At 38.6% G+C, this 15,142-nt stretch overlaps 1 protein-coding gene across 1 annotated transcript; it reads left to right on the top strand.

Moving 5' to 3' along the window:
* The first annotated feature begins 8,996 nt into the window (after positions 1-8,996).
* On the top strand, positions 8,997-14,901 carry LOC124148301 (eukaryotic elongation factor 2 kinase-like). The gene is made up of 2 exons (XM_046519326.2): positions 8,997-9,156; positions 12,244-14,901. The coding sequence occupies exon 2, from the start codon at positions 12,262-12,264 to the stop codon at positions 13,045-13,047; it is 786 nt and encodes a 261-aa protein (XP_046375282.2). The 5' UTR covers positions 8,997-9,156; positions 12,244-12,261; the 3' UTR covers positions 13,048-14,901.
* The last annotated feature ends 241 nt before the right edge of the window (positions 14,902-15,142 follow it).

Raw genomic sequence — 15,142 nt, 5'->3', positions numbered from 1 at the left:
ATATAAACCTAGTGGTTAAAGCGTTCACTCGTCACGCCGAAGACCCGAGTTCGATTCCACACATTGATACAATGTGTGAAGCCCATTTCTGGTTTCCCCGTTGTGATAGTGCTGGAGTATTGCTAAATACTTCTCCAAGTTTGTTTTCGTCTTATATAAACGACCTGGCTGATCAGATCGACGATCTAAATGATTGTGAAAAGTACAGCGACTTATGCGATGTTTTGACAGCAACGACCATAAATAGTTACATTCCTTGTTCTCCAAACCATTTTCAACTCTCCTACATTATCTTTCAGGCATGTATAATCGTTCACATCCAGCATAATACCAAGATGTTTATATATCTTGATATTTTCTTGATGCCAAATGGTGGCCTATAGTTGTCGTCATTAAAACAGATTTTTCCACATTTAGTTTGAGTCCTGTTTAAACACTTTGTGTCGTATTAAAAGTAAGATTTTTTCTGAACGAGGTATTGTACAGGATTGAGAAAACGTAAAATCATGATGTAAAAAAGATGCTGACAAAATGAAAACATGAACTACATACACTAACTATTAGAAACAAGAGACGGAACTTAACTTAACTGCTTTGTAGGAATCTACAACTATATATAGAAACACGTCGTTACAACAAACACCACCCCACCCCACCCCCACCCCCACCCCCACCAAGCAGCATGAAAGAGTTTGTCCATGTTGCGCGTGTGTAGAAGATGGGGTTCATTTCTTAAACATATTTTTACCCTGACCTCAAATATCAATTCTTGAAGCTGACAGTGTTTACTTCCTTTAACGCTTATATGACATTGTTAATATTTATATTTTTTTCATATATTGTCGTCAGAACCGTATATGTTATCGGTTTATCATCTATTGATAACGACAAAAGGCGATTACTATTAATATATTTTACTTTTTATTATGTATATGTTTTGCTTATCATATTTTCAGGTATATGCTTATGATAAAATTATATTGCTTCACATTGTCCCATGATCCTAAATGATCCTGGATGAATGATGGTTTTAAGTATATTATGCATCTGAGTAGTGTCAACCTTCACGTGACACTTAAATAAACTCTGTTTGTCTCTCTTGATCTGTACGGAAAATTTACTTTCAACCTCCGTCATCGCGTTCACATGACAACCATGTATTATACTCTCGTGACTCCGTATAGTCACGTGACAATGACAACATTAGAAGTAGCCATACATTTCAAGGTCGTGTGTACATGTCTTTTTTATATACACACAGGCGAGGCTTATCTTCAATGCCAGTTGATCTCAATTTATCATTTTACACATAAGAGCGAGTGTGAGTAACTAAGGCTTTATGACGTGTTAGCAATATTGCAGCAATATCACGGCGGGGGGACGTCATAAAAGGGCTTCACACATTTAACTTTTGTAGGAACTCGAACCAAGGCCTTCGACGTGACGCGCGAACGCTTTAATCCCTAGGCAACCCCACAGTCTTCATATACACAAATGCAATATATAAGGGATAGTTGGCGAACTATCGACATCAAACAATCATTTTTCTATTATCCATTACCTGTACTAAAACAAAACAAAACAAAACAAAACAAAACAAAACAAAATAAAATAAAATAAAATAAAATAAAATAAAATAAAATAAAATAAATAAAATAATATAATATAACAGGTAATTATCCGTGGAAATTTACTCCATCACCTGTACGTCCGGTTTAATACGTAGATACTTCTAGCGTGCATCTAGTCATGTCATTTGATAATCGCGGCTTATTTCACAATACCCCGTAATGGCATACACATCAACACGGCACAGAGTTATTATTATATGACACACCTATATCCTCCAGGCATAATGTTATGTACAGTGGTTTCAATGACAGTATTGAATGCCGGTAGTATTCCTTTCAGTGTAAAGATGGGCTTTCATCCGTGTTAACGGGAAGACGACAGAGAGCTTTTATAGACTCCCTGATTTAAAGGAACATTTCTTATGAACTCCAGTTGCGAATACACATGTATTCCTTTTCTTTGCTTTCTGGAGAGTTATGTATACTTAGAAATATGTCTGAATAGAATATGATCAATATTAAAACTATTTTAAAATAGAAAAAACAAACAAACCGTGATGTTGAAATGTTGAATATCGGGCGTGCGCGCGCGCGTGTGTAACGTATAAAAAATATAATGTGTTAGATTGAATGTACGCTTATAACAAAACATCGTTTAGTTTGCATGTTTTGTTAAAACGTTATTGCATTTTATTTATTTCAGAAGGTTAATCTCAGATTTGCCCTGACAAATCTTTCTTTTGTCTCGTGCCTTTGACATAATGACCAAGAAATGACTGAGATTAGTATAATTAAACCGTTTATTTAAATTAATAAAAGAAATATGTTCATATATGACCAAAATAAGCTTTACCGCCATGCAGTTCATAATGACTAAATTACCAGTCCGCATCTGCATAGGGGATATATTAGTCAGCATCATAAATAACATTGTCGTACAATTAGATATCATTTGATCGACATCGCTGCAAGTTATGTCAGCCCGTTCCCCCTAGTCAGAATATACTTAGCGTCTGTACCCATGAGAGATCACCATACGGCCCATGCATGGGGTTATACTTTCTTACGGTTGCTGTGTACGTCACGTATGATGATCCCTCATCGTTAACTGATTAACACGCCCTTATTAGTAGCTCAACCAGTAGGGGATGTGACGTGACCATAGCCCAGATGTATATGCATGTTCATATTGCCTCATATTACAAATGTTATATTTGGGATAACAAATTCTTAGTAAAGTACAGATTCTAGTACTTTATATGGGTTGAGTCCCGTCACTGGGAAGAAAACACTTTCTTAGTATCCCAAATATAACATTTGTTACATTTGAGCAATTTCTAAATGGAATTGTGTGTTCATAGCTTCCGGTCATGGGAGCCGTGCCATATTACACATGTCAGAGTGGTACACAAATTATGTGATCTTTATTACCAGTTGTCGGACTTTCGTTTTTGTGGAAGCATCGGTGGCTGAATGGGTTAGATCACTGACTTTGTGTGCTCACATCGGCAGAATGGGTTCGAATCCCGGACGAGACTCACCCCACCCCCACCCCAAAGTACTAGAGTCTGTACTTTACTAAGAAAGTGTTATCCCAAGTATAACATTCGTTACCTTATACCGTATATTAGAAATGTCAGGTCAACGCTGAAAAGTATCAAATCAATATGGTGCTGACTGAGTGTGCTACCTACATGTATATATACATACTTATTAAGCATACATTAGCGACAGCTTCATTCATATGGTTCAGTCTTGTACTGTAGTTATGTACGCAAAACATAAGTTCATTACTAAAGTCAGTCAACAGGTCAATCAATTAATAGTGTTCTATATATTACGAAGTGATTTATAGAGAATCTCACCCGAGAGCATTTTATATGAAATATATCAACACTTCATAAAAGTTTAAAAACTATGAGGCTTGTCAAAAGACTCAAGGGTGAGATTCTATTTAACATCAACATCATTCTTCCAACATCTTCAGTTTGTGAACAGCCATAAACAGTGTCCTGGGTGTAAAAAGTGCTGCTAACAGCTTCAGTAGCAGAGAGATTAGTGATGCCATGGTAGCCGATGACATCAAAATGGTTGCAAATCATTGTGATGCAATTTTTTTTGCAGCGATATCTCATCGCTTGCTCTGATCCAAGCGACATCTCCTGTGGGAGCCAGTTTTGGATGATAAGTTAGATTATCATGTGATGTAACCATGCAGCATACTAGAAGTTGTTGCTGTTGCTGGGGGCTGGGATTTTATCGAAACAAATACATTGTACCCGAAAATTGTTAACAAAAAGATTGCCACTAAAATTGCACCGTTGCAAGGTGTTTCTCTTTAAAATATATATATATGTATTCAATCGCCCAGTTTTATATGAAAAAGTATCTGATTTCCTAGCTGTTGCTGCCCGGAGAGCGGAAGGTCCGGGGTTCGATCCCCGGCCGCGTCATACCAAAAGACGTTAAAATATGGTACTTGTTGTTACCCTGTCTGGCGCTCGACATTAAGGGGATAAAACAAGGACTGGTCGGCTCGGAGTCAGTATACTGTGTCTGAGTGGGGTATTCATGTTAAACTGCGGCATGGTATCTCAGTGAGCTAGCACTATAAATCGGCATCAGTCCGGACTAGTACAAGCAGCCACACACACACACACAAACACGTACATGCACGTCGCTATATAGGTGCAATAATCTTGGACGCGACGTTAAACCCAAATTCACCTCACCTCACCTAGCTGTTGCTGAAAAATTATTTAATCTCAATACAAAATACAAGGCCCCGCCAGAATATCAAATGGTCGGTCCCTTAGCGCTAAGCAACATTTCTGGCTTTCTTCATGAAGGCGACACGCATTGATACAACTGAAATTCTGTTCAAAGCTGACAAACTCACTCACTCCAACAGTAGAGCGATATCACAAAGCTGATAACCTATTTGTGAATGTCAACATTGTTATCTGACCTTGGTAAAGCAAAGTACACAGTGGAGTGATGGAAGAATACATCTACGGTAGTTACAAAGTGTTATTCTGCTGAAACGTGTGCTTAGTAGTACCGAGGACAGGGTGTATGTGTCCATAATAATCAACTATGTCCACATCACCGCATGTGGCCGATTAATGTCTCTAATACAATCATATAATAAAAGCAATATACTAGTATATGGTACAACAAAAACCGTTTTGTACCGTAGTTCAGTTAGATCCGTGTACATAATTTGAGACCCGTGAAGATCCGGGGAAGAATAAGTCTTCAGCAACCTATGCTTGCCGTAAAAGGCGACTATGCTTGTCGTAAGAGGCGACTAACGGGATCGGGTTATCAGGCTCGCTGACTTGGTTGATGCATGTCCTCGTATCCCAATTGCGTGGATCGATGTTCATGATGTCAATCACTGGATTGTCTGGTCCAGACTCGATTATTTACAGACCGCCGTCATAGAGCTGGAATATTGCTGAGTGCGGCGTTAAACAACAAACAAACCAACATAATGGGAGAGTAAAACGTAAAGTAATTGCATGTTGAAGAAGTTTAGATTTTAGGGAAATATAGCACTTCTATAGCACCACAATTGTCTAATGAGGGGACAGCTCTAGCACCCCAATTGTGTTTGTTGTTTTGTTTGTTGTTTAACGCCGCACTCAGCAATATTGCAGCTATATGACGGCGGTCTGTAAATTATCAAGTCTGGACCAGACAATCCAGTGATGCATCTGTTGAGTCGAGTTAACACTTGGTGTACTAACATATATTGCTTGCAACAATGCATTACGACGTAAATATAGAAACGGCTAATTTGTGACAAGAACCTATATGGAGTGAGTGAGTTGGGGTTTAACGCTGCTTTGAACAGTATTCCAGTTATATCACGGCGTCTCAGAACAATGTGGGAGGAAAGCCCGAAGTGATGCAGATCTCAGACATTTACCACTTTAGTGAAACCCACGAGCACGGGTAAGGTGCTGACAAACCTAGAAACATAATCAGGGCGAACCGGGATTCTACCCCACGATCATAGGTTTCTGGCGTGCCTAAGGGACGCAACTCTACACAGCGGATTGCGACGCCTCAGACCACTGGGCCACCCGTACCGAAAAGACTTAGAATTTGTGAAATATGGTCCTTTGGATACATTGAAAATAAATATACTTCGCATTGAATGTGAGTAAGTTAAATTTAACGTCGCATCGGCATTATTTCAGCCATTTAGCGACCATTGAATATGAAATTCATATGATCATCTGCGTAGAGTGTATATATTCCAGATAAGTAAATTTAAAATGCTAAAACAAATGAGTGCGTATGTCTTATTAAAAAAATGGGAATATGTATTTGATGCAAACAGTTTAAGGAATGAAATATCGTGCATGTATTTTACAGACTGGCAAGACATAATTTATTCTATACATTATGCCTTGAGCCACAATAAAAACAAGATGGAAATATATAATATAATATAATAATATAATCAAATGTAAATGCAGAAAAAAGGCTCGATTTTTTAGTACTTAGACTTACAGTCTCAAGTAAGGCTTAGGGTTAGGGTAGGGTCCATAGGATTATTGGATTAACGGCTTTTACAGAGGCTTTTTACTTAAGTTAGAACACATGCTAAATGAATGCAACTTTCAGGAAACAAATTGTATTGGTGAACCAAACTTTAGTGAAATAATTATATTTTCTGAAAATATGTTTCCAAATGATTCAGTTATATATGTTTATACCATAACTGATAAGTTTGCTAAAAGCAGGGTCAAGGAGTGGGTACGCACCTCCTGTCTGCATGGATCCACGCATGGTATGTGTGGAGGGTCTGATGAAATACCAGTGAAATATTAAGTGTGAAGTTCATTGTCATATGCAGGTTAGGGACAGAAGTGCGTTTTCCCACTGCGCTACAATCTCTTGCTTTCTGTATATGCTGCTTCGGTGTAGTAGAAACAGATGTTTGCATGTAGAACCCGACAACATGATGAAAGACTTGTGAAATATATGCACAGGGTACTCAGGGTATTACTAAGTAATATGTATGTATGCGGTCAGGGACTCCCGTGAAGATCCGGGTTAGAATTTGTCTTCAGCAACCCATGTTTGAGGAGAGTAACGGATCGGGAAGTCAGGCTCGCTGACTTGGTTGATGCACGCCATGGTATCCCAATTGCGTAGATCGATGCTCATGGTGTCAATCGCTAGATTATCTGGCCCAGACTCGATATCCCATCACCCATAGTTGGAATATTGCTGAGTGCGGCGTAAACAACAAACAAACGGTCTGGGACCATGAGTGTATTTTCACACGGCGCTAGAGACCATATTTCAGTGTTGTGTAGATATCATTAAGTTTATTCATAACGGTCACTTTTACAAATTGCTACATATTAATATTGTGATGATGAAAATGAGATGCGTCTGGGGCGGTCGGGAAGCCTAGTGGTTAAAGCGTCTGCTCGTCACGCCGAAGACCCGGGTTAAATCTTTTTCACATGGGAACAATGTGTGAAGCACCTTTCTGGTTTCCCCCGCCGTGATATTGCTGGAATATTGCTTACATCGGTGTAAAACCACACCCACTCTGTTTATTTCACAAGTGAGCCCAGTTATAATAGATTCTTTTGATAGTCACATAAAAGCTACATGCATTGGCATGCATCCGTCGTCTACTCAGGCTGACCTCAGTATCAAAAACACGTTTATATTCCAAATGATCGCAGTATCAATCTACACATTTATATTCCAAATGATCTCAGTATCAATCTACACATTTATATTCCAAATGATCGCAGTATCAATCTACACATTTATATTCCAAATGATCTCAGTATCAATCTACACATTTATATTCAAAATGATCTCAGTATCAATCTACACATTTATATTCAAAATGATCTCAGTATCAATCTACACATTTATATTCCAAATGATCGCAGTATCAATCTACTCATGTATATTCCAAATGATCGCAGTATCAATCTTCACATTTATATTCCAAATGATCGCAGTATCAATCTACACATTTATATTCCAAATGATCGCAGTATCAATCTACACATTTATATTCCAAATGATCGCAGTATCAATCTACACATTTATATTCCAAATGATCGCAGTATCAATCTACTCATGTATATTCCAAATGATCGCAGTATCAATCTTCACATTTATATTCCAAATGATCGCAGTATCAATCTACACATTTATATTCCAAATGATCGCAGTATCAATCTACACATTTATATTCCAAATGATCGCAGTATCAATCTACACATTTATATTCCAAATGATCGCAGTATCAATCTACACATTTATATTCCAAATGATCGCAGTATCAATCTACACATTTATATTCCAAATGATCTCAGTATCAGTCTACACATTTATATTCAAAATGATCTTAGTATCAATCTACACATTTATATTCAAAATGATCTCAGTATCAATCTACACATTTATATTCAAAATAATATCAGTATCAATCTACACATTTATATTCAAAATGATCTCAGCATCAATCTACACATTTATATTCAAAATGATCTGTGTGCACGCACGCGCACACACACACACACACACACACACACACACACACACACACACACACACACACACACACACACACACACACACATATATATATGTTCACTCGGTGTACATGTAATATATAATAAAATAATAGTCCACGTTAGTCCAACATCTTCGTTCGTGAAACTGACATAAAGAAGATGTTGGAAATGATGTACATGTATTTATTAGCTAAACGGATATCCAAACACATTCTTAAATATGATATTCATAAGTGAACACGAGAAGTATTTCCAAGGGACACACTGTAAAAACATTGAAAGGTGTGAGTTATTGTCCAGGTCTGTAAAAATAGCTATGGTCCTTCTATACACTTACCAATTACGTCGTAATAAAAATCAGTTTTAGTCTAACATTTCGCAATGAGATGCCGCTCACTAACGTCAGAGATCTCCTACATACGTGTATCGTGGGGTGTATGTCTTAACCGATGTGATCAAATAACATGCTCGACTAAATGCGTATTGCAGTATTGATGTTATACAAAGGAACTGACATGCATACATCCATGTTTGAGTTTTTAACCCTCAAGGCCTCCCGTACCGTGGCCTTCATTTCGCAAGTGGGTAATTTGTACTAAATATACACCATTATCTCATATCAACCTGCATCCACCTGACATGTCGCTGTAGATGTAAACTGGTGGGATTTTCCAGAGCTATAAAGTTTTAAGCTGACATCACCGGCAGAAAACACCGTACTTATGTGTATCAAGGTGTCAGTCAGTTGCTATGTTTAGGTCAATCGGCTAGCAAACACGCCTTTATCCAATGGCTGTAAGGTAAAGATACCACGTGGCCATCACATCTAAAAATAGATACACGCATGGCGTCACTGGAGCAAGACACAACAGACAGTATAAATATTTCGATGCGCATCCAATCCACGGAAACACAACTTATCTGTCGAAAAGGAAAGGAACTACTTTCTGCAACAAGTGTTTGTGTAATACTGACAAATCGTTTCAACTGGACGGATATATTTGAAAGAGCTTTGTAAGGTAAGACTATATATATTGTGAAGTATTTTTTAGGTCAGATTACAATGTAGCTCAGAAAGTGAGTGAACGATCTCGCTCTACATGTCTCATGTGATTCCGGCAGTGTGACACTGTGTCTGACCTTTTGTCCAAGCACCAATTGTTATTTTATGAGCCTATTTCCATTTAACACAACACGTACCAGTGTTCGAGTGAAACGGAGCGGATTACACACCGTAGTCGTCGTGATACAAGGTTTGTGTTTGTGAGACTTAGAGAGACTTTGGAGACCAAACTAAATCTTCGCGTTCGGAAACATTTTTAAAATGTAATTTTCATGTTGTACCATGTTTGCAATTAAACCTTAATTGGTTTTATCAAATTACATTACATTTTAAAAATGTTTGAAATTTAGTGGTCTAAGGGACGGTTGTTGTTTTAGGTAAGTTAATAGATATAAACTAACTGTGCCTACATCAACATTATAGCTACACATATATCATTCACAAAGACAGCTTATTAGTACATGTAGATATAATCACTCCAATTAGTGAAGTATTTCAAAATCAATATTTAATTTTAGAATATATCACATTAAGGTTTATAATGCTGAATCAAAAATTAAAATATTCCATGAAGAATATTTTATTGTAAAGAATATTCCCCCAAATGAAATATTTCTACATGTACCGACACGTTAAATTCTGCCATGATTATATTACAATACCGAGAAGGATAACTGGAAAAGAAGATCAGTTTCATAATTTCACAACGAACCTCACAATAGTAATCAACTCCAAGCCCAAATAAGGAATTCTAATCCCCTTGGGTTAATCCGCAGAACCGTTAGAATAATCTCTGGGCTGTAATAACAATGATACCGATGAAATCAATAGCTGCCGGTCATAAGCACGTGCTGGCGTGCCAGGTGCCGATTCACTGACCAATGAGCTTGCAGTGATCTATTGATGCTGACCGTTCAGCCGTGGTCATTAGGAAATACCCTTGCACATTAATATCAGGAGTAACTAAGTGGACGCTATGCACATCTGGTCAGCCTGGATCCGGCTGTTTCACTGACCGTCGTCTGTATGGTAACGCGTCTTCAAATTCTGAGGTAGGAAGTATTACTTATCAACATGCATTTTTGTTATCGCCATAGGTGTTATATCAGACTACAGTGTGATATCACATTTATTATACATGTTTAGTACAGAACACGTACGATATTACTTAAGCATATATAATTTATAATTTCGTTCAAATTATTTCATTGTGTGTTTATCTATGCTTGTTACCTGTGGGATTCAGATCTGGTAACTTATATCGTATGTCTTGGTCGTATATATTCCGTTCCGCATAGTGCAATGTACGTATTCTGGGTACACAGTGGTGCTGCAATTGCTGTCAACAGATAGTCAATAGAGGCAATATGCATCTTAGATAAGACATGTACATACATATTGGTCGGCATATATAAAATTGATTTCCATGATCATATATTAAGATTTCCTATAACGCGGGCATGAGTAAGAACATCAATATTTGTGGTATTTGATCTCGAGAGGGTTGATACTATCTGAGTGTGTATGTATGGTTTTACGCCGCTTTTAGCAATATTCCAGCAATATCACGGCGGGGGACACCAGACTGGGCTTCACACCTTGCACCCATGTGGGGACTCGAACCCGGGCCTTCGGCGTGACGAGCGAACGCTTTAATCACTAGGCTACCCCACCGCCTGATACTATCAGTTATGAGGTTGACACATAAATGTTGTTTAAACATATACCAAAGCCACTCGGTGTTGAAACCATTCGTTATTCCGGAACTCCGCGATTACAGTTGGAAACGCTTACATTTATGCACTGTAACATTTTTCCGTGTCAAGTATTCGTTTATCCGTACGATTTCAGTGTGAACTCTTGTCCGGATTAACGAGGTTTTACTGTACTCGCTGTATATGTTTCACTGTCAAATACAAGCAGTGTAGATGATCAGGTTAGACACACTTATATTTAGTCTACAGCTCCTTCTCAATAACTGACGACCCGCGGTGCCTGCTTGTACTAAATGTTGTGTAGGTAACATGGGACAATGGCCAGGTAGATCTGCTGTTGATCACAATGTTGTGTTCATGTGGTTCACGGGGCTAGTCATAAACATTCTTTCTACTCGTCACCAGTCACTGGGCCAACAGATTAGGGTTACATGACGAACGTATACGTTGCCAACGTTACGTTTTTAGTGTTAAAATGTAAAGGTGTAAATCAGGTGCTAATTACCCATAGTATTAATCTCGGATTCGACTAGACAAGACAATAATTGTAATGTAATGACAAAAAGCATATCCATTCAAGATTAGATTACACTGGAATGCAAGGTTAGCAACCCAGTCAGGATAAAGGACAACATGCAGTCTCAATGCCATGCAAACAACGATAACCCTGATAAAATTGAGCCCATCTCATCATATGTATGTATAGAGTGGATCCATGACATTGGCATACCACATATATACATACTGGTTGTATATACTTTGTATTGAGATACCGTTAGCAATATAGACAATATTGCCGTCACCCACTCCCCACAAGCAAAGGTTGCAATTAACCGATTGGCGCTAAGGGGAGGTAATTATTCCAAAGCACATCCGCCATTACATCCCGATTTGGCGGTGATGGGGAAAGACGGTTCTAAATTCAAATTGACATGAACTGTATTACAAAATTATGAAAATGCAAAATAGTTGAATAGATATCTTACAACACGTCATAGGTTTGGTTAAATTCATTTACATTATATAGGCGTCATATGTAACAGCGGTAGATTTTTTTCTGGGCAAGGCAGTCAGACGTTGGGCCAACGTTATCACGTATATTGGGCCAATGTAAAAAATGCGGCCGCGACTTTGCCAATCATTGCCAACGTTGGGCCAACGTCGTGATGCTAATTGGAAGATATAAATCGAACAATTTCATCGGTTTGGCGAGCGAACGCTTTAACACCTGCTGATCCATAAAGCAGAGACTAATTGATTTGAAATCTGAATTCAACACACGTCACGCCAATTTACGAAATAATTAATGTTTTTTTTTTATCTTTCAGACGAATCATCAGACAACAATGGGCAACCAACTGAGCACCGACACGCTCTGTTCTACGGACTCAGACGGCCATAGTTACTGGGTCGGCATCGACTGGAAATCTTTCGCAAAGGGAAACCGGAAGAAGTGCTATCAGGGCTGCTTGAACGGCCTTGGACCAAGGTCAGGCGAGACGGTAGTCGTGAAGGCCTTCAGAAATCAACTTCGGAGCCAGGAAGCGTGGCAAAATGAGGAACTAAAAGGACAATCGGCCAATCTCTTCCTGGACATGTTCAACAGTCAGTACCCTGGACGGTGGGACATTAAAATCAACGTTCCAATCGTGGCTCTCATGGACTCTGTGTCAAAGATAAACGACATCTTGGGCTACCGCAGCAGAAGTAGAAGCCTAAACGATAATGAATGGGTAGGAATAGAAGAACACATTCCAGGGAAGTTTACACGCTTCTGCGTGACGAACACAGAAGGCGAATACGAGAGGGGAATACTTCTGGAAGCCTTCTCCCATTTCACGTATCACCAGTCACGGGGGGCCCTTGTCATCTGCGATTTCCAAGGAGTCCAACAGGGCGGGTCGTACCACGTGACCATTCCCGTAATCCATTCGCAGAACGAAGAGTTCGGCCGTACAGATCTTGGTGCGCACGGAATCAACGAATTTTTCAAGACACATCGCTGTAATGATCTGTGTAAGAAATGGTCCAGGATGCATCCACTCTCGCCACCTCCGTCGTTTGAAAACATATACGAGCCGCCTTCATTCCGAGCCATTCCTTCAGCTCCACCTGTTGATTGTGATGGCTGAATTAACTGTGAGATTGATGCTTGAACCTTCTGCTGCAATCTCAATTGCCCCAAAAAAGTTCTCCTGGCACTGTCGAAATGATCGTCGGTTCTGTGTCAGCTGGGGAAAGTCTGTGTTTCATTACGTGAGTAAAATACCATACAAGGTGTGGATGCTGTATGTAGGCCACGGAAAAAGATGTCAGACCCACATGCAGAGAAACCTCGTTAGTTCGGACCCCGTTAATACAGAAACCCTTCCTTCCGGACGATTACTGCTGGTAAAGCCTTACAAATAAACACAATCTCTGTACCTTTGTATGTGTTAATCCAGACATTTTCAAGGATTACGCTTACAGTCCAGATTGACGTGATTTAAATGAACTTGTTTCATTAGAGATCATATTATATGGTTTCTTCTTCACGAACTCTTGCCAAAGGACAGCGACCTCAATGACGAATAGGTCCTCGGAAAAGAAAGATAGAGACAATTTGTTCCAAGTAACATTGTATATATAACTGGTGCTTTTACGGACGCTTCTATGTGTCATCGTGATACTATGCAACAACTGAATTCCGATTACATGTTAGTGTGTGCAAGTCTCCTTTAGCTTTGTCCTTTTTATAGCCCTCTTTTCTTTTAAATATTTTTGGGCCATGGAAGTAGACCTAGTCTTTTTTTAAAAAATAGCCTGCTTGACTCTAGATGTGCAATATTAGTTCTCGTGTACCATGCTATATTTCAAGGCTTTGTGTACCATGCTATATGTTCAAGGCTTTTTGTACCATGCTATATGTTCAAGGCTCTGTGTACCATGCTATATGTTCAAGGCTCTTTGTACCATGCTATATGTTCAAGGCTCTGTGTACCATGCTATATGTTTAAGGTTTTGTGTACCATGTAATATGTTCAAGGCTTTGTGTACCATGCTATATGTTCAAGGCTTTGTTTACCATGCTATATGTTCAAGGCTTTGTGTACCATGCTATAGGTTCAAGGCTCTGTGTACCATGCTATATGTTCAAGGCTTCAGTAGTACCAGCTAGTCCCTCATTTAATACGCAAATGAAAGCTAGTGATCACTGGTCTGTGTTTGAATCACACTAGGGCCTACCGTGTAAGTCTAGCCATGCCTTCTTCGCTGTATCTAAGGCTGTCTAAGTATAATAGAGCTTAACTTGCGCCCCCTATCAACTTGTTAAAAGGAACGTACTGGTGTCAAGATTAATGTCTCAAAATAACTCATAATACCACAGGGCTTCAGATAATTTGTTTAGCAATTGGGAACTGACTCACAAGTTATCATTCACATTGGGTATTGCTTGCTTTACTTTCGGTATTCAACATATTTTTACAAAATATATTTTGTGCCTTTTTATTGGGTATTTTTACACTAATAAGAAGACGTTTTGTTTTATAAGTCTGATTAAAATGCTGTTTCAGATGACTTCTAAGTTGCATCTATTCGTGTGCTGTCTCAAATGTGTAACTTGTCTCATAAAGGCATATACATATCTAATTTAAGATCTATAAGACTTAATGTATGTGTGATGCTTGCTTTCGATCAGTAAGTAAATGTAACATAGGATACATAGGATGGTAACGCCGAGTGTTGTAATACTGATATACTTAATTTATCATGCGTATTTGTACCAAACAACTCAAAATGTATTGGGTAATTGTGAAACATTAACACTTCACACTGATTACCTTCAGAATACCACTGCCAATGCTTTATACAATAAATGTGTTCACGGATCTATGCAAAAGGGATATAATAGTATGCCCTTTCGTCATTGCATTATTGTCTATGTTGTTTCTTCATTCTTTGTTGTATGGTAATATTTGATTTGTAATAAAAGTATTTTCGTCGAACGCCCAATTCATTGTTTTTCTTTCAAATATCCCCAATGAATCCAGTATGCCCCTGTTTGTGTAACAATTTAAGGAAGTTTAACAAATGTACGTACACATATAACGGTACAACCAACCAACCATCCACAAACAACACATACACTGCAGTATGGCAGTTATTTGATTGATATTGTGAGCAGCGGAATCCCTACGGGGCTTTAATCTTTGTGATTACTCAGTCCCGTGACAACCCCCCAAAAAG

The sequence above is a fragment of the Haliotis rufescens genome, unplaced genomic scaffold (genome assembly GCF_023055435.1).
Source record: "Haliotis rufescens isolate VD_foot unplaced genomic scaffold, xgHalRufe1.0.p SCAF_19, whole genome shotgun sequence".
NCBI lineage: Eukaryota > Metazoa > Mollusca > Gastropoda > Lepetellida > Haliotidae > Haliotis > Haliotis rufescens.
Note: the sequence above shows the minus strand (reverse complement) of the source record. Positions and strands in the feature narration are given on the sequence as shown.